The sequence below is a fragment of the Larus michahellis genome, chromosome 5 (genome assembly GCF_964199755.1).
Source record: "Larus michahellis chromosome 5, bLarMic1.1, whole genome shotgun sequence".
Taxonomy (NCBI): domain Eukaryota; kingdom Metazoa; phylum Chordata; class Aves; order Charadriiformes; family Laridae; genus Larus; species Larus michahellis.
In genome coordinates, this window is record NC_133900.1 from 57,084,753 (window position 1) to 57,111,048 (window position 26,296).

A 26,296-nucleotide genomic window follows, 5' to 3' on the forward strand; every position below is an offset into this window, starting at 1 on the left:
AAAGGTATTCTGGCAACAGGCTGGAACGAGCAGAGGAAACCAAAGGGAAAATGCAGCAGGCGGGGCCTGGGCATGGTGCTGCTGCTTCTGCGAGCAGCAGCAGTCCTGCTGCCTTCAGCAGACGCCTCTTGCTGCCCAGCTGGCCAGGAGGAGAGGTGTCGAGAAGCAATGGATAGCTGATGGAAGAGACATGCGACATTTCGCTAAGTCACATGCTGTAGCTAGGTTCACAAGAGGATTTTTATCGTTTTGTGAGCAGGAGTAGATGTTAGCACAGGAGAGGTAAAGACAGCTCTGGTTTCGGACTGTCTGCTAGCTAGCTTCTGCATTCTGTTATTTTTACCATTCTTACAGGGAGAGGAAACCAAGCAAGACCAATAGGGAGAGGAAACCAAGCAAAATTTAAGCAAGATGGCTATTACTCATTAACAAAAATGCCGACTGAAGAGTATACATTTATTTTTTACATGAGGAACTCAAATCCATATAAACCTTTCCCATGGCAACCAGAGGTGTTCATCTCCGTACGTGATAAGCAGGGGTGATTCTTCAACACGGGATAAAGCTTTTCCACTACTTTTGGCCCAGGATGTCCTTCACAAACTCAGAGCTACCAAGGCTCACTCATTGACTAGCAGCAAAACAGATTCCTTCCTCCTGGGTCCTAAACGTAAGCCTCACATTTTTGCAGCACACTGTGCTGTTTTCTCCCTGTTTTCTCTCTGACAGAGACATCGCTGCAGCTTCTGCCGTCTCAGAGGCCAGCTCTGCCCAAACTGCAGCGCCTCTCCCCACCACAGCCCCCTCCAAGCTGCCACATGAGCCATACGCCAGCCACAGCTCTGTCGTGTAAACACCCAGGAGTGAAGCAGCTTGAGCTTTCATGTTATCAGGAGTTAATACATACAGAAAAACAAGAGAGAAAAGGTCTGGTTTCTACCAGACCTTGCTTTACAGCAAGTCTTAAATGTGTATGTGTTCTGATGTGGTGTTTGGAGTTTTCCTGTTTCCTAATGCCAATGCTTGCATATGTTTTGGAGGGTGCGGCTCTGCAAGGGCCAAAGATAATTCTCCAGTGCGTGTACTTATATAAATAACTGTGGATGCACGTAACTGGGCCAGAGCCTGCCTGCCTGGAGAGCAGGCGGCAGGAAGCTCTCGGAGGCCAGCTACCGAGCTGCCTGCTCTGCTCCTGGAGCCCTGCACCCGCGGGCCTGGGTCTCTGCGCACACAAATGACCGGTAAATCTGCGCCCCACACCCGTTACAGCTCGCTTTGTCAAAGCTCCGGCAATGCCAGCTAGAAGAGTCCAGCCACTCCCTTTCTTTTTTTCATCAGAGGAGTGACAGGCAACGATAAACAGAGTTTCTCGGGTCTCCAGATTAACTTGGCAGGCTTCAGTCGCGGCTTCTTCTGTGCTTGAAAGAGCCTAAACCTCTTCCATTTTTTGAGCAGAGGCTTCCCTGGGCCCAGAGGAAGACAGTGCCGCCTCCTCTTACAGTCCCATCCCCAGACAGGTTGGTACAGAGAGACCTTTTTCCTCCTGACCCAGAACAGCCTTTTCAATTTTTTATGTTTATTTTTGTACTCTAGCTATTCCACCAGAGCTACAAAAGTCCTTTCAGTAGCACAGCTTCTATTTAAGATTATGGATAAAATAACTTATTGAAGAGGAGAAAAGCCACTTCAAGCTTTCTGAGCCCTCGCTATAATATACGCTTCTGGTTTTAATTTGCAAAGGCAAGCTTGAAAATCTACAATGCAGCACATACATATTTTACTGCCAAGCTTACATTTTTTCCCCTTGATGATTCAGCACTGAAAGAAGCAAGCTGCTGTGATTAACCCTAACCCAGACAATAGAGCTCAACAGCTCCTTCCAGTGCCATGGCTTGGCCAGTTGCCTTTTCAAGAGCAAAGCCAACAGGAGACTGGTGCACTTGAGGATATGGAATAAGCCCAAGGGCCAGTCTTACATTCAAAGTATCTAAATCATTCAGTGAGGCTTACACAATTGCATTGTTATGACTGACAGATCGAACAAGATTAGATAATTTATCTTGCACAGACCAGCACACCCCCTACCAGCCTTCTGGGTTTCTTACAATACTGTTTTAAACTGGAAGACATATGTATTCATTTTAGTCTGTTTATAGTCAAAACCTCTGCTTTTCCAAACCAAGCTTTTCAGTTTCTGATCATATTGGTATTACTCTCCTTGCAGTTCTACACAGTTCATCGAGTCAGTCTTTGCAACGATAATCTGCCTTGTAATGCTAAAGAGACAAAACTTAATATCAGCGGTAATATGCAAATGCTGCCGGGCTGTACGGTTTTGCAAAATGTTGCAGCAGCACCTGCAAATGGCAAAGGACAGCCTGCCTCTAGAGCCAGCTCCTGGCTATGGCGTGAGGACAAGAGCAGGACAAGATCCATTATAGAACACTATAATGGGTCAGAATCGCCAGGAGGAGGGTGCAAGTGGCGTGGAGCAGTAAGGGGACTAGTGGCAGAGTAATGCGGCAGTTGAGTAGCTTGGCTATGGGGAACGTGGTTGAGCAGAAAGCCCGGGAGAGAAGGCAGTTCACATATCTAAGGCATACATGCAGGGACAGAAGTGGAGGAGATCCCCAGCCACAGAGAAGGAATTCCAGGAAAACTGGAGGAGAGAGGAGTGTTTGCAAAAAGCAGCCCACGTGGTTAACTCCTTTTCCTGGATACATCAAAGCCTTTGTGAGTAGAGGACTGAATTCCTGTTACTAATCTTCGACTCCAGCAATTGCTGTCACCACCCCAGGGGAGGGATGTGTTGGCAAAGGTGCAGAAGCAGTATGGAGGAGCCCGATGTGCCGGCAGTGAGATGAGCCCTGTTTTAGCCCTGCTCCCTCACAGGAAGAAGCCTGAAATTGCCTGAAAGAGATTAATGCTTAATCTGCCTTCACTTTGCGGAGCAAGACTGCAGCAGGAAGATGCGAGCCAGTATTCGTTATTAATTACCCTTCTTTCTAACCCACTCGCTGCCTGGCATTCACTTAAACACACGTTTTTATTGAATTACTGAAGGTGTTCCCACAGCAATGACACTGTAGTTGGCTCTTCCAGGACTGTTTCTCTCACAGGACCGGTCTGGGGAAGCAAGAAGATGCTGAAGCTCCCCCATGGGTGATGGGAGTTCACGCAGACCACAGGTCAAAATCTGTGCCAATGCACAGGGAGACCTGTCGCTCAGCAACGGCTCAAAGCCAACCTCAGTGGTGGCCAACAATTCTCCCTTGTTTCTAGTTGTCCAGATGCAGTTGTAGGAGCCTAAAAGAACTGAGGAAACGTATTGTTGTCTGCCCGTCTGTCCCCACCACCTGTCTCAGTGCCTCTAGTGACAGGATCCCCGGTGCCATCCCAGCTGTGTCTCTGGCCAGTAAGTCCCACTCCAGGGAGTCCTCCCAGCTGAAAATACTGAACTGAAGCATAATCCCAATGCAAAAAACTCTAGGTGCCCCTTTTTGGCCTCATCTGAAATGTTTTTTCCGGCTGGGGGGGAAAAACTACCAGTTAGGAAAACAAAACACAAGGAAACCACAACAACAGTGACAGCAAAATGGCCCAGGAGTTGCCAAATTGGCTGAAGTCTTGTTGGGCTGCACATGTGGCTGGGCTGCTGCTGAACGTGCATTCGCTATTCATCAAGATGATATAGAGACCTATAGAGACCATCTCTCTGGCCAACAGAGGAAGGAGAAATCAGCTCAGATCTGAGAAATGCTGGCATTAAAACAACAGATGGGGTAAGAAAGTGGAATAGATCAGGAAACCTCTACAATTGTCATGTAAAGGATTAAATATTTGTCAGGGAGACTGGAGAAGGGTGAAGCACTTGTTAGGGTGGTACTTTGGAGCTGTGATGCCTCCATAGTTTGACTTTGTGACCTCATACTCTCTGTAGTTCAGTTCCCACTGTCTAAGGACGCAGTACACTCTAAGTGCTTTGGCCAGCAGCTTACCACTGAGTCAGAAGCTTACCTTTGAGTAAGTTCAACTCTGTTGAATGCCACGGGACAAAGGATCATGTCTGAAAAATTGAGGTTTTTATCTTTGGTGCTACGGCCTTTCCAAAACATTTGCCAAAACATCATTCCGTCCTCTTTAAACACAGTCTATGCAGCCCCCTAACATAAGTCTGTCTTTTCATTAGTTTAGATGTGTGAGAACTATTATAATTAACATCACATCTGGTTCTTCTGTAGGTAGTTGAGTTTTAGCCAAATGTGGTATTTTTATGTTACAAAAGATTGGCAGTTAATTCAACAGCCTTGACTAAAATCTTAATAACAGTGGAATTTTAAATCCGTGTCTTAATCTCACATTGTCTCATAGATAGGGTTGTCCTGTTATAACCCTGTAAAACTGAAATAGTGCCAATTAAATCAATGGAATTACAACAGGATAAACAAAGGGATTGAAATTTCAGTTTTATTTCTGCAATGGGCAGAGCAACTCCAAGTCCTTAAACTCCATTGACCTATGACAGCTGCGTTCAACTGAGAGGGTGACTCTGTTCAAACAAGATTCAGCAGTCATAAAAGCCCTGGGTCCTAAAAGCCCAGCAAAGAGACCAGGATGTGGCCCACCAGCCTCAAACACCGTGTTCACAACAAGATAGGTGACTTCTGCATGGTACCTCCATGCTTAGTCCCTCCTCAGACAACGGCACCTGTGACATTTACCCAACATTTGGTCCAGGCTTAAGGAGGGGTTGGCTCTTTTGTGGCCTGGGCAGCCCAAAGGGGAGGATGGTAGCTGTCAGCCAGCCAGCACCCCTAAACAACCACTCATTGACTGTGTGAAGGGAAAGTCAATGTCTAGAAATGTTAAGGGGGATCAACCATTAGTGTTACTAAATCTTGCTAAAAGCCTAGCTGTGCCTTAGGGCAATGGGGTTTTTATTCAAGTTGTGACTTCTATGTATTTACACAGCCTCACATTAAAAATGTCTGAACAAGGAAGAATTCTGAAGGAAATTGTGCCTTCAGATTAAAATCATGCATAAACTATTTCAGCAGTAAAAACGATATACCTATGTATTATATTTTCAATATAAACTTACTTTCCCCACATAAGTGGTTGTTTCTGATCCTGTTTCCCATGTTAAATGTAGCTGAAAATCAATGTTGCTGAAATAATAATTGTGTAGAAATACTAGCGGCAGTAGTGGGAATCCAGAGCAGCTCACATGACTCTGTGATGAAAACCAGGCTTATGAGAACTGGAATTTCTCATCTTGTGAGTGTGCATGATGTAGACACTAGTTCTGCATTTTTTTGTTTTGACAAGACTTGGACACAGCCATCTCGGGTGCAGCAGGCGAGATTCTCACAGCTTGGGCTTTCCCACACGTGATGGCACAGTGCTGTGGCCATGATCCCTGTCTGCGCCCGCCCGTGACGGCCACGGCAGAGCAAGGGACCCAGCCGGCACCACTGGCCCTGGGGCAGAGGAGCAGAGCCCAGGCCACATCCAGGTCACCCAGTGCAGTCACACACATGAGAACAGCAGTAGCTGGAGAGGCTCTGCCTGTGCGCATGTGCACGTGCACGGACAGGGGTTTCACCAGGAAACAAGCATTAGAAATGTCCACAGCAAGTGAAGCAATGGTCCCATGAAGCTGGGGCCAATGTGAAGCTCCTGGAAGGCAATGGCTTTTCCTTTTGTCACTTAGCAATGAACCACGGCACACTCTGGAGATAGGAACGCCAGAGAAGGAGAGGGGAAAGGTGAAGCCAGTTTTTTAATCAGTCTGACTTTCCAGAAGACAATCAGTCTTACTCGATGGCATAGCTTAGAGAGGAGCTAGTGACACAGAAGCTGTTCTGGGTCCCAGAAGAAATGCAGTACCTGTCTCCTGCCTCCCACCTTGGTGGTTTTCCCCTCCCCAGGTCTTTTCCTTATTACTCCCCCTGCCATGCCCAGAGGTTAGACTTAGAGACACTCAGGACGGGGCAATGTCTGGCCCAGGAGCAGAGCCAGCCAGGACGATGGGAAACACCAAAGTGCTTGGAAGCCCACAGGTGACAAGAGTGCCAGCCAGGGCTACCCTGAGAGCAGCGCTCCGGCTGCTCTCCCACCTCCTGTTCAGATCAGACAGCTCCGTCCTCAGCGGTGACATCTGACCGGCGACCCCGGGTACCCGAAACATCTTCCAAATGCTCAGACAGGGAGCGGGGGGGGTGGCAAAAGCCTTAGGCATCCCTTTTGCGTTTAAACTCGGCCCAGCTCCGGTGTGTCCCCAGAAGCCGTCTGTACAAGCCGAGGAGCCCACACGGTGGCACCACAGACGGCGGCGCTGAGCGGGCGGCCCCGCCGGGAGCGGTACCCGGGCAGTCGCCAGCGCCCGGCTGTTGCCTCCCCGCTCACCCCGTAAGCCCTGGGGCTTCGCACACGCCCTTGAGAGTACTTCTGCCCGAGAAGTCCCCAACAAAGCGCTCTCTGAACGTGAGTGATCAGGGAAGGTCTTATCGCTGTTATTTCGCATCCTTAGCCTGACCCCTGGTAGCATCTCAATGGTAGAGCTGGCCCCAGCTGCAAGGAAAGTCACCTGCTTTTAGTATTTTGAGGCACGTGACTTCAGCCTACTTCTACTTTGTTGTCAGTGACGGTAAAGTGCTACATTTAACTAATTACCGGTGGAATGTATCAGTCAGCAGGAGACGTGCACAACTCAGATAAAACGGGAACCTGGACTATTAGCTCCCTCCACCAAAGGCTAGCCACCTTTCAGGGCAAACATGCTAAGCTGTGCTTTTCTCACCCAAACTAGGGGCTAAGAGGCCAGTAAAACTCATCAGGGTCTGGAAGTGCTGCCTCGCAATGGGGCAGTGTAGGATCTTACCACTGGGAGAGACAGTGGCTTACTGGCTCCCTAAGGATACAGGACACAGCTGAGGAGAAGGGATCTGCCCTTTCTCAGTGCCATGGTTCCCAGCTGCTGCTCAAAAAGCTCCCAACACAGTGTGTGATGCCTGTCTCATATTGTGGGGCTGGATGACAGTAATCACTTCCTTATTTTTCTAAACAGAAGAGCACAAAGCATTTCGTAAGGATCTTGGTATTGTTAACCATGTTTCATTTCGGTTTCTTATTAAAAAAAACAAAATGAGTCACAGCAGAGCAAATATCACCAGGAAGGCCAGGCAGTCTGCAGAAACCAGCTCCAGCCATGCTGTGAATTAGACGGGGGCACTGGGTCCTGCTGCCTTTCTCTCTGGCCCTCCTCCTGTAGGGCACTGCAGGTCTGTCCACTGAGATCCACAGAGATTTGCACAAGGGATCCCAAAACAGGGGAGAAACTCCCACTGCTACAGCTAAAGGCATAACCTACTGCCCTGGATGCTGAGAGGAGACCCCTGCAAGGTCTCCTCATGAATGTGTTCAGCATCGCAGTCCCCTTTCTTTTCCTGTGGCCTGACATGACCTTATCTCCCCATGAGAAATCCGGCAGGTCGCTCAGTGTCCAGGCTGCTAAGCTGATAGTTTATTTCCTGATCCAACATCCCTCCAGCGTGAAGCATGCCCCTTTCTACCGTTGCATGCCGCATAGTGATGTTGGCAGCTCACTTTCCCTACCCGTAGCCATCCCTCTGGGGCCACGTTCAGCAGTGTAATCCCACCACGTGCAAGGTGTATTTCCATCGCCTGACTTTACTCAAGCCCTCCCCTAAAGACAGCAGAGTTGCTGACACACACAAAACAGTCTGCCACAGCAGAGTTACCCCTCGATGATCCCTGTGTTTGTGGTCGCCAGGATTAATATCCCATGGTAAAACTTTGATCAGCTGGAACTAGAGCAGAATTGTACCTCACAGAGAAAGGCCATGCTGCAAACCACACAGCCTTTTCCTGTAATTGGCTGTAAATAGTCTACAACACTTCTCTTTGTGCAGCTTTATCCAAAAATAAAATCCCTTCAGGCTGCGGTAGCCCTCACTTTGATGTTCCTGGGAACAGCGCTCTCAAATTATATGCAGTACACGGCACATGGACTGCCTTGTGTAGCAGTTGAATGCCAGCGACAGTCTACAGCTTATATTTAAGCACTGAAATATAGCCGAACTTCCCAGGGTAACATTAAGGTCAGTTTCAGGTTAACTTATGCCTTCCTGTATTCCCATAAAATAAATATTTTTCTGAATCATTTTGAGTTTGAACCCTCTGAAAATAGTTTTCCTGGAGTAGACCTTGTCACTTCACTGGAATTCACCTCTCTGCTGTTCCCAAATAAATAAAATCTGAGTTAAACCCACTTGATTAAAAACATCAAACATTTTTAAGAGAGACTGTTAATATTTTTTATTAGTCAACTGATTACTGAACCGAAAGCTTTTAATCCATTTAGCAGCATGTTCCTATCTAACCTTTATTCTAATGTGTAAATCTGCTTTTCCAGCCAATCAACTCATACAAATTCCATATTGCTTATAGCAAGTTAAACACACCCTACAGCTGTCAGATCCTAATAAATCTTCTCATACTTTGGACTTGAAATAAGTGACCTAAAGCTAAATGTAAGGAGAAGATTTTTTTCTTAAGTAGAAAAGCATGCAGAAGGTCGAAAGTTCATCTTCTTGTGATCTGATTACCACGTTCCTAGAAGGCAAGGCCAGAGATGGGGTGAATCCTCTGTATTCCCCACAACAGCAAGGGGGATCCTATTGACTAGGAACTCCATACACTGACAGAAAGACACATCCACACGTGGCCTTAAAAGGCAGCGATGGGGAAACATTAGATGCCCTAACATCCCAGACTTGTTTTTCTGTTGCAGAGCCCCACCACTGCCTGCCTTCCCCATCCACATCCCCAGTTTCATCACTGGCAGTCTGCAGATTTCCAAAAAGCCGATCCCCTCCTAGGGGGGAGTGACAGTTCCTGCCTCCCTCACCTTGAAGCCGGAGCCCTTTTCTCTGTTTATCTCCAGGAGAAGGAAAGACAGAAGAAGGGGGGCTTTTGGGGTGGTTCGCCTTACCTAGGGTCTCCTGGCCGGTTTCACAGCGGGGCGCCGGCTCGGCGGCCCTAATCAGCCCACCGAGGAGGAGCAGGAGCCTCAGGACCATGCTGGAGCCCCTTGTGCAGGCACCACAGTGATGTGGCACTGGCTGCCTGCTGGAGCGGCTCCTCTTCTGGGAGCCTCAGCACGGCTCTGTCTCTCCAAGCTGCTGAGGAAATCAGTGCACTGCAAGGGCATGCCCACGTCTCACAGTATATGCAGTCCAGGCGTCAGATTTCAGCGAGCATTTGAGCTTGGAAAGCAAAAGGCTTTGAGACAGAAAGGGAGGAGGAATGAGCTCCCCCTCCCCTCTGCCTCCAAACCGTCTCCCTCTTCCAGCCTGGTTTACAATTTCATAAACAGTTTGAGGGAAGGGGGGTCCCTGCAGGGATGCGCCTGCCTGCTCCTCAACCAGGGGTCCGACGCCTTTGGTCTTCATGCAACAGTTTTCCTAAGGGACATGGGACCTTCCTTAAAGTGTGTCTCACTGAAGCCGAGAGCGGCTGCCTGGAGGGAGCAGGGGGAAAAGAGACAAGCAGAGAAAAGCAAACAATCGAAAGCAACTTTCTTCCCAAAGAATGGTATTTCATAACCCACTTAACTGCAAGTTTAAAACACAACGCGACAGCCAGGGGACTCCAAGCTGCGCCCCTTCCTGCACAGCAAGAATGTGAACCCACAAAAGAGCCAGTTGGATCCCCCTCCGCCTGCTGCTCCTGGACATTTTACTTAAGATAAGCTCTTGTTTACAGAAGCAAACTCGGAGGGTTATCAGTCTTTTCTGTCTATTCTTAAAAAAATAACTTCACAAAAATGTAGATAAGATCCCAGAACAACAATACAAGCTTTAATTGGGTGGTAAATCTATATTAAGCTTATCTTAAAGTGATTTTTTTTTAGGTTTATTTTTTTTTCAGAGACATATGCATTGTACGTTTTCATCCCTATACAACAGGTTTGGTGGAGAAGCTTGCTTTAGGTAAGATGTGAACTCCTCATTTCTTAACCTACACATCAAAAAATACCCTCTATCAAAGGAAAAGGAATTTTTTCTTCAAAAGTCTAGACCAAAACAGACCAAAGCATCCTATCTTTCTGGGCAGTGCATGTTCTTTTGAGGACAGATACCTGCTTATACATGAGAGCAGAGAATCTGTCCTTGTAGTCGGAGCCTACTGGCTCCTGCTGATCGCTATCAGAGAGATCAGTAGGGAGTTATGGTGCTATATGATAATGTAATCAAATAAACCCCCCTGTAGGGAAACACACTAAAGAGGCTGACAGGGCAGGAGAAAGCTGTATGTGTCTCGAAAAGCAATTGATGTCTGATCATATTTGGAAGAGGTTACACTGCTAGATGGATTGGGAAGCTCAGCAGTAAAGTATGTCCTCCCCTGCCAGGCTCTGCAAAGGAGGGAGGATTTTCTTGCCTCCAGTATTTCCTACTAGATCTGGAAACTGCAGAGTCTGCCCTGGGACTAAACAGCACCAAAGCTCATCAGAGTTCAAACAAACTTGTAAGGAGAACAATATTTAGCTGCCTTTTTTTTCTGCCCTAATCACACAGCAGCATGTCTGGACTCTCAAAAAGTAATAAAAAAAAAAGCACCAACACAGCTCTGAAAGTGTGGTCTCCGAGGACAGGAGTACTTCACCTTCTGCCCAGCAGCCTGCGGTCGGCTGCTCTGTATACCGGTCGTACCTGATGTGCCTAAGAAGAGCTGAGGGTGCATCACAGCCCAGGGCTTGCTGTGTGTCTGGACCGTGCATTTTGTATTAAAGCTAAAGAATGAGGCTGCCCAGATCTAACCTGAGTGGTGAGGCTAAATTCCTTACAGCAAAAAAAGCTGCGGAGATTATACCTATAAAGAGCAGCTGACCCCTCAGTCCTTGGAAATGCTGATGTCTTTCTTGTCATTTCTGCAGCTCTTAAGAGCATGGAGTGACATCTCCTCCATACATCCCAGTGCTTTTCGAGGTGAGCTCTGCTGCAGAACTACTCCTTCAGTAGCTGTAATCCCATCAGCTTTACCCTTTTCTGTCTTTTTCTTGTTGGCATTTTTTTGTTTCTGCCTGTGATTTCTTACTTGATTTGTCATCCTTTAGCCTGGGCACTATATCTTCATGCGTGTCTCCCCCCACTCCACCGCACTTCAGACCACCAGCCCCAGTTTAGATGCCACATACTTTAGGACCACATATTTTAAAACACCAGCAAATGTAAGTCCACTTTACCTGGATCCCCCAAAACATTTTGCAAACCACTAACACCGGCCTTCACCAGTGCTATTAGCCCTACTGCACTACTCCACATTCATACTGTGCTCCATACTTTATCTCAAATACTAATGAGACAAAGTCCCTTCACTCTGGGAATACTGATTTGGCATCATTTGGAAATGTCCATTTGTTATTTCCCTGAATTAAATGATTATGGTACACTTTATATCATTTCTTGTTCTCATGATTATTGTATCCATCTGTTATTTGTAGCTTGTCTATGCATTGATTTCCACAGATGCCCCCAGTTCAACCAGCCTTTGGGTACTATATCATAGTCATCAGAATCAAACGGAGGCAGTATTTTCTCTGCCTTGCACAAGGCAGTACAACCTAGTGATTAACTTGGATGAGCTCTGGAACAAAAAGAACATTGTGTTTCATCATCATAGCAATATGCCCAGCCTGATTAGCCTTGCCAGGGGTCAGGACTCCTTGGCCTCAATGCAAGCTTTCCAGGACCAGAGCTACTGCCTTTACACACAACTGCAATGTGGCCGCATCCCTGGAAGTGTTCAACGCCTGAGAGTCACCTTGGGTTTCTTTATGACATTGTCTAGAGCTACAGAGCTACTTTAAAGAGCCACAATCTCAGGTGACAGTAGCAGAGCTCTACCCACTCTTTGTGCTTCCAAGGCTATATTCTGCCCCACACCATAATCACGTACACTGGGCTGCCTGGGAGCCCTTTAAAGCTCTTGTCTTTCCATTTTGATTTTTCTTGACTTCTTTAAAGGATCAAGAGGAAGTATTGTGAGGAGGAGAGACAGAGGCTTTTGGCATTGCTGTCAGAGATTACCCATACCTGAGGTTTGCACATCCAGGTTTGTTCAAAACATGAGAATGGGAGAACTGGCTTGGCTCAGGGTTAGCTCATCCCCTGCAACACCTGAGGTGCAGTGTGCTGTATGGCTCCTGTATACGCCAATGTACTGCCAAGTAAACTCTGCACGGGTACAGACAATGAAGGAGCACTCGGTTCAGTAAGTTGTTTGGTTAAGGACTATTTAGTATAACAGAATAAACAAGTGTCTATTCCAACGTCCAAGTGGAAACCAGTGATGAGTAGCGTTCCTCAGGGGTCAGTACCGGGACCAGTACTGTTTAACATCTTTGTCGGTGACATGGACAGTGGGATTGACTGCACCCTCAGCGAGTTTGCTGATGACACCGAGCTGTGTGGCGCGGTCGACACGCTGGAGGGAAGGGATGCCATCCAGAGGGACCTTGACAGGCTTAAGAGGTGGGCCTGTGCAAACCTTATGAAGTTCAGCCAGGCCAAGTGCAAGGTCCTGCACCTGGGCCATGGGAATCCCAAGCACAAATACAGTTTGGGTGGAGAATGGATTGAGAGCAGCCCTGAGGAGAAGGACTTGGGGGTACTGGTGGAAAAGAAGCTCAACGTGAGCCAGCAATGTGCGCTCACAGCACAGAAAGCCAACTGCATCCTGGGCTGCATCAACAGAAGCGTGGCCAGCAGGTCGAGGGAGGTGATTCTGCCCCTCTACTCAGCTCTGGTGAGACCCCACCTGGAGTACTGTGTCCAGCTCTGGGGTCCCCGGCACAGGAAAGACATGAACCTGTTGGAACGGGTCCAGAGGAGGGCCACAAAGATGATCAGAGGGCTGGAGCACCTCTCCTATGAGGACAGGCTGAGAGATTTGGGATTGTTCAGCCTGGAGAAGAGCAGGATCTGGGGAGACCTTACAGCAGCTTTTCAGTACCTAAAGGGGGTCTATAGGAGAGATGGGGAGGGATTAGCTATTAGGAAGAAATTCTTTACTGTGAGGGTGGTGTGACAGTGAAACAGGTTGCCCAGAGAAGCTGTGGATGTCCCATCCCTGGAAGTGTTCAAGGCCAGGTGGGACAGGACTTTGAGCAGCCTGGTCTAATGGGAGGTGTCCCTGCCCGGGGCAGAGGGGTTGGAACTAAATAATCTTTAAAATCCCTTCCAACCCAAACCATTCTATGATTATATGAATCTATAAGTAACAAGGAAAGTGATAAATTAAACCCACAGACACTCAGGAATTAACCTGAGTGATGGAGACGTTAACAGGGACCAGAACATGTTGATCACTAACTGATGGGCTGTAAAGCAATGACTTGGGCACAGCCTTGAAGAGTGTCAGCCTGAACTTTTTCACTGATAAGAAACATGGAATGTGATTATTATTAATATTATGGGATATTAAAAGTGACTTAAAAAACAATTATTATGGCCTGCTTAGGGAAAGGAGCAAAGGGAAGGATCAGAGTGGATCAGGGAGGCACAAGAGAAGAAAAATCGGAAAGGAGAGGGATAAAGGGAAGGCCTGAATGCAGGCAGGCTGCCGGACACTATGCTCATCTGACACAGTCCTGCGCCTGGTCCCTGTAATCTAGTCTATTTTCATATGAAATCCTTTATTAAGTTTTTTTTTCCCCTATGTTATGTCCCCCTCTGACCGAGGTGTGAGTGATGAAAGGTCAAAGTGCCAGCAGCTGGAGAGACCAAGGTGTAAGCTGAAAGGTCTAAGTGTCAGCCACCAGAGAGACTTGGATGTGTTTATATTTCCTGAGTGAATATACTCCTATGTCTGTATGTGTGCACATGTAGTTCGCTAGCAAATTTCAGTCTGGATTAGCAGGCAAATAGGAGAAGATTTGCATCTGGAAAGACTCAAGGTCTGAGTGAGTGGCTGGGTAAGGGGCCCAGGGTGCAGACGTGGCCTGAGAGCTTGTGCTGATATTTGAGGGACCTGTGAATGTAAGCGTATGCATGAACCCACCGAGTGGGAGCACGTGTGTTTTCCCTAGTGAACCTCAATCCTGAACAACCAGAGGGGCAACAGGATTGTGCTCTCTGTACTTAACATTTATGTGAGTGGTGCAGGTAAAGGCAGGGCTCTTCTGGCACACCCAGGAAGGGGGAATCCTCAGGTCCTGATTGCCTGGATCTGGCACCCACAAACATCACATCCTTAACAAGATACACTGCACCAACTAAACAAAACCATCAATTGCTGGCCTCCAAAAAGCTCCGAACTTCTTTGTTTCTCAGCTTCCACAAACCTTTTACATTCAAGCAGGATGTCTATTTGGTACCCAGATAAAAAACTTACAGCATAAGTAGGGTATACAGGGGCCTAAGAATGACATTAAATTAATTAGCAACAAAGGTAAATTTATCAGTTTGTCACCACCATCTATAAGTGTTTCCACGGTTGCATGCCGTAAGGCATAGAGAAGAGAAGACCTGGAAGGGTTATTTCATTTACTCTTACCTTCGATTGCCTGTTCTTTTCCTCCTTTCCAAGGCATTTGAACCTAAGCTTTGTGGTGTGTCTTTCTGTGAAGCTTTGTCCATTCCCCTGTGCATGGTTCCCTCCTGTGGGGTGCCCTTGTGGACCTGCACTTTTCTGAGGTTCAGCTACTGCTCCTCCCACCCATACAATATTTCCATTCATCCAGCATTCCTACCTCGTTTGGCTATTTTTCAGCCCGTTATTAATACTCTGTGTATGTCACTTGTCCTTCTCATAGTTTGTGGTGTGTTAACACTGACTATATCAAACAGGACTACTAGCAGGTATTGCACAGGTGTGCAATAAAATGCTTTTAAACCTAAAAGCATTAAAAAGCAGCCAGGGAACGGATGGTTGGGAACAGAGGGAATTCCCCACCTCTACCTTTTCATTTCTGGGTTTTAGTAAACCTTGTAGGCTTTCCAGAGAGCTGACATCAAGTTGTGGCTTAGGCTTAAATATGATATATTCACTCAAATTCTAGAAGAATCTTAAAAATGAATAAAAAAATCTCAGAGTGATAAGCATCATCAACTGGGTTTAATCATTTGCACTTGAATCACTACAATAATGTTAAGTTAAATAATTTTACTCTCTATTTTCACAGACTACCTTTTTCCTGGTCAGACCTTCCTGTTAGCCTACAGTCCACAGTACAGCAGCAACCCAGAAATCCTCAGACAGGACTAAATACCAAAACTGGCTTATGTCTTTGGCAGGTACTCAAAATAGGATTAAATACAGCAGTTACTTGCTTTCAGTTCTCGTGGTTCTTGCTATTGTCAGAGGAATTTAGTAGAGGGATATATCAGACTCAGGCTGGTTTTCATTACCTGGTCCTTTTTATTTTGCCTCTGCTGATAGGAGGTTGAAGCATAAACAGAAGCAGTGCTGTCGAGATGACTGTTTTCTGAAGGACATAAATAGACTGAGAGCAGATCAAAATGCTACTTCATGGCTTGTTATTGTCTCCCCCACTAGATGCTAGCGAAGCTGGCGGAGCGGTGTGTGGCAGCACACCACATCTGCTCCAATACAAAGTCAGCAGGCATAGCTTTAGACCTTTACAGTAGTTTAAACTAATCCAGGAGATATCTTCATTTGCACAGCACAAACCAGTTCTCATCCTGCTTTTTTTTACCTCTTTCAGTTTCCGCAGGAGCAGGAGCTGCTCTCAGGACAGACAGGGAGTGAATTAGCAACTTCCTGCAAAGCAGTAGCAACTTCTTTTACAAAAAAAACCCCAAACTCTTCTACCTGTCTTTGCACGACCTCGTCCCCCTGTGCCCTGATTGTGCTTTATGCAACAGCAGAGATCTGAGAAAGCCGCAGGAGGGCTTCTCTTTCAGCTTCTAGGTGCTAAATTAAAGGAGCAAAACACATTTGCTCTCTAAGCAAGTATCTATAATTCAAATTAACATGCACGTGGATAAGAGAAATGGGTACTTTACTGTGAAGATACGCAGACTATTCTGAGCTCTGCATTTGTTAAGAGGAGCAGATATTTTGGGATGTTTCCCTTCTGGGACCATCTACATTAAGCTTGTGGAGCCTTTAACTTTCTCATAGAGAATTTTTTCAACAATGCCTTTTATCTCAACTTTCAATTTGAACCCCATATGACCCACAAGACTAAACCAGCTTTAGAAACTACCAGACATAAACAATGCACCCCAGAAATTTGATGGAGAGACTTAGAGAGTAGAGAAAAAGACCACACCAGCAAGAGTTTTCCTGTTTTCCTACACTGTACCCTAAGAGTTTAACCTAGAATGAATCATGGACTGCAACTTTCTATATGTCTCAAATACTTCACAAATTCCTTGCAGCCTCTAGCAGTTATTTTTTATCATTATTGACCAAGTCCATATTTGCACCAGCTCACTAAGGGAGGAGGACTAATGTTCTGGTAGATCTCCCCAGAGCGAACCAGTCTAGCCATACTCCAAAAATTAAATTTCCTGCAATGGCTCTAAAATTGGACTTTAATAATTTTCTTTTATTTTTATCATTTTGGCATGTTTTGCCAATTTATTTCCCCCAGTTTTTGCTCATATGCTGGAGACAAAAGCAAGCAATGAGTGCGTGGGGTTTTTTTTCCCCCATTGATATTAGTCTCACAGATATTTCTTTCCTCCCCATTTAAATATAATAAATGTAAAAAAAAATAAAAATGCAGCTCTTGAAAAATATTTAAATCATTTAAATTCAGTACAAGTACTGCCAGTGATAATTAAATTCTGTTTTCATCTTCTGACTTGTCACAGATTAACTAAGTCAATGACCCACAAAATTAGCTTCTTATACTACTTCCAGGTGATCCACTGAACTGATCCTATCATAATGCAGAGGAAAGCAATTAAAGCAGGAGAAGGCCTTACAATCCCAGAAAGATTCAACTGGATACACATCTTTCTTTTAGCATACCCTCCATATGATCTCTCTGCTCGCTTGGGCTAATCAGTAAGAAATGAAGCCACTCAGAAAAAGTTTCTTTTGATGACAGGAGAAAATGATGTCTAGTTAAAATTCAGCCATGATCAAAGGCACAAGTGATACAAAAAACTGGAAGGGAACCTGGCACCAGATGGTAGAACGAGAGCACAAAGGGACAAAAGTAATAAATATGATTCTATATCCAGGAGGACATGTGTGAAATAACATTCACCGAAACCAAACCCTGCTATAAGAACACAATATTATTTAAATTCAATCATTAAAAAGATAGAACTGACATGAGGACCTTGTTATCATCCCAAAGGCTGCCTCTTATTACTCCCACATGTAAAGTAACAAAGCAGGATTACTGCTAGGGGTTACTGGTGATGCATTTTGCGGTTATAGTTCAAGATGAGGCCCAAAGGTGACTCTGCCTGACTCCCATAAAGCAAGAAAAATAATACAAATAAGTCAGTGAATCACAGAACTGAATATATAACAGCTACAAGGAAAAATAAGTGTGCTCAAAAAAAGATCTGTGCTGAGAACTAAAGGTCTTCCTTTTCTTCTGATCACAGATGGAGTATTAAAAATTAATGTAAGCTCTACCAGAAAAGAACTTGACAGTCCTATTTTGAGACTCATTTCACTTCATCTCTTTTCCCTGTCTCACAGAACATTAATGCCATAACATTCAAAAGAAGTCCTCTAGGACTCGCTTTGCGCATTCACAGAGGTGCTGGGAAGCATTTTGAAAAAGTGACTTTGAGTGCTTTAGTTTGTAGATGCCTGATGGGGGAAACACTTAACAGACCCCAGTTCCTTAAAGGCAGATCCTTGGCATTTTCCAGGCCCTCCAAGGCTGACGCTCTCCAGAAAACTGGGTGTTAAACTCGGACAACAAGGACCAGTAGCCATTTCGGATGATATTGACATGAGAGGTCTGAGGATTTCATCTTCAGTTTCAGAAATAAACCCCCAATTCAAATCAAGACTCAAGTCTCAAAAAGTCAGGAGAAATAGGCTGTTAAGCCAGTTTAAACTGAATGTTTTCAAAAGTATTTAGGCACTTTGAAATTACACATCAGTATACTGAGAATCTACGTCCAACTAACTATTTGGGCCATGATAAGTTTTAAATGTCTTGAGATTTGTTTTCTATATCGTTTTATCATATCAATTTTAGTTCAGTTTTTATTTTCTTATTTCATTCAAAGAATTTACAAGCCATCAGTGGAAACTACAGAGTCCAAATATAAGACAACTGTAAGGTCCATTTTTTCCGGACAACCTTTAGAAGACATTACCTCTAGCCTGTGGCATTCAGGCGAGCTCAACTTGCCACGGTCAGACTGTCCTTTGTGGACAATTCAGCACATCTTCAAAGACCAGAGGTGCAGGATAGGGATAGCAGAGGTGGAGAGACCAGGATGGAGACCATCCTTGGGATCATGCAGGATCCCACACAGCCAGCATATTCAGCAGCATGATACCCAGCCCCACAGAGGCATCATCACAAACAGCCTGCCTGCTCTATAGAGAGCAAGCTAACCTCAAGGCTGTTCTCCCAGCTTTATCAAAGTCTACATGGGCATGTAGACTACGTGGTCACACCAGACCCATGTGCAGCATCTCATCTTTCTGAGTTATTTGTAACAAAGTCATTAGTTCCTGGATTTAGATATCTATTTCAAACATAGTCTGTGTGGGGATCACTGGGTCAGGGCTGCCTCATGTAACTTGTTCCAGGATTCAGCTAGAGTCCCGCACAGCACTGCTACATGCCACTCTTCTGTCACGTTATTGTGCATCCAATGACATTAAAAGCATGAGTGTTTTCATTTCAGCAAAAGCATTAACAAATTGGAGGGGATTTGGAGAGTGGTAACAAATAAGATGAGGGCTTAGGCATTGATTCATCGTGAGAAATAATTTCAGCTACTGAATATGAGTTTTTCTTGGCCAAACAACGACTAATTGGATATTCAGGAGTTATCTACAAGCATTTCAAGTATGTAAGATGCTTCTGAAAATGTAAGTTGTATAGGACAGGCCAAGCCAAGCCACAGTTATGAAAGGTCAAGAGAGCAAAAATGGGGCAGTCGGGGAGGGTAAAAGAAAGGCTATAGGGTCTTAAATACCGGCCACAGGCTGAGCTCTGGGAGCAACACCAGCCATGGGCTGAACTCTGGGAACAGCTCCATCAATTAGTAAAATATTTCTCCCTGCTTTTCAAAAAGCCAATGTTTTGGATTAAAACCTCTGCCAGTGTAAATTCATCTGGTGCTACTGATATCATGATGTTGCTCTGGTTAAAGATCTGATACAGAACTGAAAAGTTTTGTACAGATGCAAGATACGCCATATCATCCACATATCAAAATAAACTCTATGTGAGAGGTTTCTCCTCCACTCCTTCAGCATACAAGGCTTCAGGAAAATAACCCTCAGCAGCTCAAAAGTTGTCATTAGTTGTCCTAGCCACACTATTAGCTACTGTGACAGTGGGCTCCCTATGACAACTGGGGATTTGTATTTTTCTAATTTCCCTCAACTGTTCATTTCACTTCCTCTACTCTTTTACTGAGATTAGGAAACAAAAAAGAACCCGTGTCTCATCAAAAGCATTAACTTTAAATATTAAATTTTGATTAGTCAGGGCCTTCCTTTAAACCATTGCTAAAGAGAACACCTTCGGAGCACAGCCATCCAGAGAAATACCTGCAAGAGCTGAATTTTTCCATTTTCCTACAGATTATTGTGCTAGGCACAGCTCTCAACAGCTTCTTCTTTCTCCTTGAAGTAAACTACATTGCACCAGGAAGCAAGTCCAACCTCCAGCTTTCCTCTGCGAGGAAGTCAGGATGTCAAGAAACCTTGCTAGCTCAGAGCAAGCCATTTACATACTCCCCCTTATGTTGGACCTGTTTAGCTTCAAGTTGCCAAGCAACAGCTACCCTCAAGACTCATCAAATCCATGCAGCAGCAGCATAGGAAATTACAAGGCAAAAGGTGCTGGGATCCATTTACCTGGGTTTTTTGCAGGTTCATATCATGTACAATTGAAAGTCAAAAGGTGACTGACACTCTAAGGGCTGAACCTGAGGGCATCAGCATTGGAAGTAGAGGCTCTGAGCTGCCAGGGCAACAACAGACATTTAGCCATTGCAGAACTAGCCTGGAGAAAGCCACTATGCATCCACATTGGGTGGGTTGCATTTACAGCCAGCCTTTCCTTCCTGAGGCTTATTGGGACAATAGGTGGGAAATTTTCTTGAAGCTCCAAAATTAAGAACTTTAATTTTATGAGGAATTCATGCTGAACACCTTGATTCAGCCATAAATGGATATCTCGTTATTTTATCTGAACGTGAAAATGTGACAGTAGTCGTATTGCAACTCTCTGTGTGCCACTGACTGCAGAAATCGGTAGGCTGTAATCCCAAGGGACAAAATAGATTCAGTAAGATTCTTGGTTTGATTCCTTTGCCTGCTTTCTTTGTTGACCACAAAAAAAAACTGAGACACAAAGCTTTCTTTCTAGTTTATTTAATTTGCATGTTACAATCCTGCTCAGCTGCACAAAATTAAAAACTGAAAAGGCTGTCAGTGGAAAACTATTTAAAAAACAACAAAAAAAACCCCACAGAAAAACCAAAACCACAGGGAAAAAATGTGACAATGCCGCCACAATAGCCTGAGGGAATGCAGGTCTCAAAGGTGTAGGCAGTTGTCAGAGGACTGGAGTGGAGCTTCCCTTATAGCCATACCATCTGCATTTTCAGTCTGTTATCATTTGAAGAAAAACTTATACCTTCCAGGTTACATTTCCATTCAGTGCCATTAATGTGTTTTGCTAGGATATACAAGAATCCAATTATTTTATTTTATTTTTTTTTTAAATGTGATTAGTTCATTGACTGGTCTTCTTAACTGAGCTGCTCTTAAAGGTCTTTTGGAAAGATTTCTGCAAATTCAGACTTGGACTCTACTGACGAAAACCTTCAAGTAAGGTCCTGGCTTACCTCTACCTGAAGGCAGTGAAGCCGGGATCTTACCCTTAACATATTTCCTCCTTCAGTTATGCCTCTGCCCACTAACAAAATGAGTGGGATGTAACACAAATATGGAATATAAGCAGCCCTCACAAGAGGAGCAGGAGCATCATCCTCCCCTTCGTAACAAGTGTCCTACCCACAAAACTTCAGCAGAGTCTGTACTGTTTCATAAACAGCAGCTCAAACTCTTGTTTGTACAGAGGGAGAGAAGGACCGCTTTCTACCCAGCCTTCAGCCTGGCCAAAGCTACATTCTCCAAGAAGAGAGATCCCAGCCTGAGCTCTCACACCAAGACAAGCTCCATCTAGAAGCACATAAAGGGGAGCTGTGGCTTAAACACATGCAGCTGTGTTTTATGAGTAAGGGATGTCTGTCACTCCTTTTTACATGGTGATGGTTTGGAAGCGCCTCAGGATGACAGGAGGAACATCTTGTGCTTGTATCCTAAAAAGTTTTCTCCCAGAAATTCGGCTCCACTGTCAACTCTGAGGTATCCCCAGCTATCATGAGAAGCACATTTTTAAATGCCTGAGAAGCTTTGAGCAAAAGATCAGCAGAGAGATTCAGGATGAAAGTGTTTGTCTTCCCTTCCTAGGTATCTCCTAAACCCTGTTTCATGCAATTTGATCATTTCTTGGCTGTGTCGTCTTCCATCTGTCTGTGCCTCAGGTCTCCTGAGAAAAGCAGTTCTAGTACTTCCCTGGCTTCCAGCAAGGTACTAAGAATACAAAGATAATGAAGTATTCAGACTACTGTGTGGGGAACCCAAAAGATATTTTAAAAGCCTAAATCAGGCTTCATTAGCAATGACAACAATACGAGTCTGATGAGCTGAAAAGCTAGTTTTCAAGCTGAAAGCCAGTCTGAGCTGTGCACCTGTAAGGAGTGATCAGCTGTCATTTGTAAAACAAGGGTCACATATCACCAATCAACATTTTGTGTTACCATGAATAAGGACAAATATGAAACAGAAGACCTAAAACACGCTTAAATATTCTCCTGCAGATGCGCCCACAAGCCCAATCTCTGGTCCCATGCCATGGAGCAAGGGCATTGAGTAATTTATTGGGTTTTGATACAACATTCTGAAAATGTGCCTCAGGGCTGGCAGCTGCAAGCAAAGAGAACAGAGTAGCTAGATATGTAAAGACAGGCATTATAAAAGTGAAAAGAAGGTGGTAATGAGTCTGCCACTTAAGGTCAAGCTCCACTGAAATACAATTATAGTGATAAGCCTTCGGTTGAAAAAAAAAAAGTTCACACTGAGAAAGTGAGTTAAGTAAAGCTACTCTAGGGTTCGGCGTGAAGAACAGGGGTATTCTTGGAAAGCATTTCAAGATTTCAATCCATTTGGTTTAGGAAAGGAAACTTGGAAACTTAAACACATGCTGGATAGTTCGCTCCAAATTTTCTGATACAAACTTGTATACGTCATATGCAAACAGCAGGATGCAGGAAAACGGATGAAACATGCACAACATAACTTAGATTATGCCCCAAAGGGGTTGGGTTTGGGTTTTGTTTGGGGAGTCTTTACAGTCCATAGTGAGCTGCTCAGCAAGTTGCACAAGCAATATGTGGTAGCGGATTGGACTCGGAAATGAAAATGCTTCAGTTGTGGTTTATAACATTTCTGAAGGCACCTGGTTAAAGAAGTGGTGTGAGTGGACTGGAATGATCTGTAGTTCTCAACACTCAAAAATACCTTTAACCATATGGACCCTATGACATTTAACATACATGCTTTACAAGATGTTTCATTTGCATAGAGAACGTATGAGAAGCCTGGCTGGGAGCAGCTCATGGCTCATGCATTGCTCACTCACAAAAAAGAGCAGAAGTACCTAGTTCGCATCATGCGCCCTCCTGTCCCGGCAAGAAAAGCCTGCTGGTAAAGGGAGAAGAGCCAGAGATGTGCAGAAATGGGACCAGTCATTTGCCCATGTCACATCCATAAGCCACAGGGAAAAGCAGCTCCAGCTCAGAGAAGGAGCTGGTTGCATTATATTGTGCCAGGTGACATTTTGCTCTCCTAAGCGTCTGGCACCAAAAGATATTCATATATTTACAACCTTTCTTAAGGTCATCTCTGCTGTGTCTCCAGCTGAGCCATTAAATATTAATTGGACCTGCTTTCCAAAAATAAAAAGCAGAACCTCTAATTTACTTGTGTAATTAACACCTCCCACAAGCCAGGTGTCCTCCTGAACCAGACCGAGCAAGCCATTTGTTGCTTGTTCGTTCAGCATGCACAAGTGCACATAATTATTTTGGGGAAAAAAAGCCTTAAATACAACAGAAAATATGCCCTCCAGGTGATGTAGTCAAACCTTCCCACTCACAGAGGATAGTTCTCTTCAGTTTGAATAATTGGGTTTTTTTTAAGCATTTTACCTAGATGAATTTGAACATCTTGTCACAGGTCATTTTATTCAACAAGACGCAATGCTGCTAAATTTCTCAAAGAGCTCAAATTTTAACCCATAGTGGTAAAGAGCACGATTGCTCTCTGGTCACGTAAGAGCACTCGCATTAAAGAACTTTGGTTCCCAAATGCCTTACCATGTAGTAAGCCTAACATTGCAATTAGCTCTGAAACATTACGTTCAGTACCACCATTACTCATGTTAAGACAAGGTAAATACATATTCAGCAGTCACTGAGCTGCACAGATTATTTGCAAAAGTTTATTAGGTCCTCATTTGCCCGGATGAATAACAAGCCCGCTCTTCAGGGAGGCTAACAAATTTGTGGCATGACACGGAACCTGAGGTCCTCACTGCTCAGCTGCCATTTAAGCTCAGAGGCACATAAGCTTTTAGTGTCCCACAACCCATAAAACCCCTACTTTTGGTTTTGCACTTGGACTGAAGCACATCCATCTTGTCAGGATTTAGCAGGCTGGGATCCAGCTCGTACCTAAACCTTTTGGAAATTTGTAGTCTAAGCACCTTGATTGCCTCAAACTCAGTCTGACTGTCAGTCTCTGAGCTTACCTGCAATATAGGTGCTAAGCAAAAAAAAAAAAAAGTTGTTTCTATTTTCTTTGGAAGAGGTGACTCTGATAAATAAACGTCAGAGCACTCACCTAGGAAATGGAGCACGTAGACACCCTTCTTCTGTAAGGGCAGATTGAAAACTCCATCCTGGATCTCAACAGAAAATATCCAAATCGTCAGGCTCGGCAACGCTTTGGCAGACGTGTATTAAGAAACAAATATTGAAGTTTAATGTCGTCTCAGTGGCGTGGACTAATTCAAGGTTTGTTGTGCTGCAGCGTTTGTACTCTGACTGCCATTAGGATGAGGGGGATCACCCAGGGAAGGTCCAGGCCTCCACTCTAGGCTCTGCAGCCAAAATAAAAGTTTGGAGAACAGGAGAGGACTTTCTTGCTGATTCAGATTGCAACCAGGAGCTTTTTGGATCCTGCTGCTACTGCTCTGAGGAAATGATGCTTCTCTCACGTACTCTTTCAACAACTCACCATCATTTTTCCTAATTGGCCACAGGTGGGTGACAGCTCATTCTGCTCGGGAAATCATCTTACCAGGTAGTTCCTGCTGACCCCTGTGGCATTTCCAACTCCACAACACACCTGCCAGGTATTTGCCACTCCCTTGTCTCCTAGGAAAAGCCACTCCAGGCCATTGGGCAGGAAATCCAGATAAATTTTCCTGGAGGGCTACCTTTGATTTGGCAAGAATGCGTCAATGGCAAGATGCCATTTTTGTTATCACGCTTCAGCTTTTTTGGAAATCTTCTGATCTAAACTAAACCGTACTGTCAGGACTGTGTATTCGATGTTTGTTTTATCTAAAATGTCACTAAAAGGGAATCCACAACCTTGACACCTCTGGTGAATGCTCCTATCGTGTAAGATATATGTTCTTACCTCCAGTATAGCAATAAATCCTTTGATCCTTTTTGCAGCATCCCCAAAAATGAGGGCAAAATGCGGTTTCCCCTTACCTCCTCCTGTCACTGAATAACTCAGAGCATGGTGAATGAAGCACCAAGTGAACGGGAGTTTTTCCTGCCTCAGGAAGCTGGGGGATGAAACCGAGACCTCTCACCGAATGCTTCCTGCTCAGTTAGAAGAGCAGCACAAGCCCTTCGCTGGTGGGGAGAGGGTAGTGAGAAGAAGGGAGGAAGAAAAATTTACCTGCAGAACCGTCTGTCCATACTGAGCAGAGGAAGATGCCTTCTGGTAATGCTAAACCAGGCACTTAAACTTCATTGCAAATCAAGACCGAGAGGACTACAGCTGTCCTCGCCCTTCCTTAGTTTCTGCTGTCTTTACGTTTGGAGCATACTGTAGACTTTGGCTTCCTAATTCTCTATGGAAATTAAATCTAAAAGACGTTCTGGAACACCCAGCACAGGCTCAAAATATTTTTTTTTTTTTTTTTTTTCACTTTGCCCCCTTTCCTGCATCTAGACCTAAGCACCTCTAGACATGTTCAATGCATTGTGAGGCTGGTGACTGGTATTGTAAACTGTGTGCGTAAGAACACCCTCAGCTGGCACGAATAAGCTCCATTAGTTAACTTAATAGCAGGTGTAGAGGTGTAGCAGTTTGACTATGTCCTGTATTATACCTTTAAAAGGTGGCTTATAGTCTAATAATGCTAGACGTTTATTACTGTAATAGCTCTAAAGCTTATTATTTTTTTTTCTCCTCTACTATTTTCTTCGTACTAAGATAGAAAAAATCAAGGTAAAGCTTTATTTCATTTGTATGTCTTAGAGGTGACAATTCAATACACTCAACTGTGTGTAACATATTCCTCTTTAAAGTGAGCACCATTTTGTTTTGGAAACCAAAGGTAAGCTAACAATTGTAGGTATCATTAAACTCATCTTTATTCAGGGATAAATGCTGTGGTCTATCAAAACCTTTTGTCACAAAAATGACTAAAAATAACTGAAAAATTTAGCATCTCTCTCCCCCCCTGCAGAGATATCTGGTCCTTATGTTGCAGCTGAAATGAAAGACTGAAGCATCATGTTTTGTAGTGGCACGGCGGAGGGGGGAGGCATGTGGAGGCAGACAGGAAGACAGTAAAACTGGAAAGATTCCATAGACAACTTTTTTTTTTTTTCTGAAATACTGTATTTACACAAAATTGGAGAGAGTACAAATACTTTACTAAGAAGACAAAACCATTATAGTACATTCATTTTAAACACAGGCA

At 44.6% G+C, this 26,296-nt stretch overlaps 1 protein-coding gene across 2 annotated transcripts in view; it reads right to left on the reverse strand.

Annotated features, from left to right (window-relative positions):
- Nucleotides 1-24,267, reverse strand: part of CPZ (carboxypeptidase Z) — a 51,756-nt gene extending 27,489 nt beyond the window's left edge. Inside the window, exon 1 of one of the 2 annotated variants that reach the window (XM_074589027.1) lies at nt 24,190-24,267. Coding sequence is in view for 1 of the 2 variants with exons in the window: in XM_074589026.1 (XP_074445127.1) it covers nt 9,017-9,104 (88 nt within the window). In the remaining variant the exon portion in view is untranslated. Of the gene's footprint in view, nt 1-9,016; nt 9,179-24,189 lie in introns of those variants that run through there. The other variant, XM_074589026.1, reaches the window with a different exon arrangement.
- Between the last annotated feature and the right edge of the window lie 2,029 nt (nt 24,268-26,296).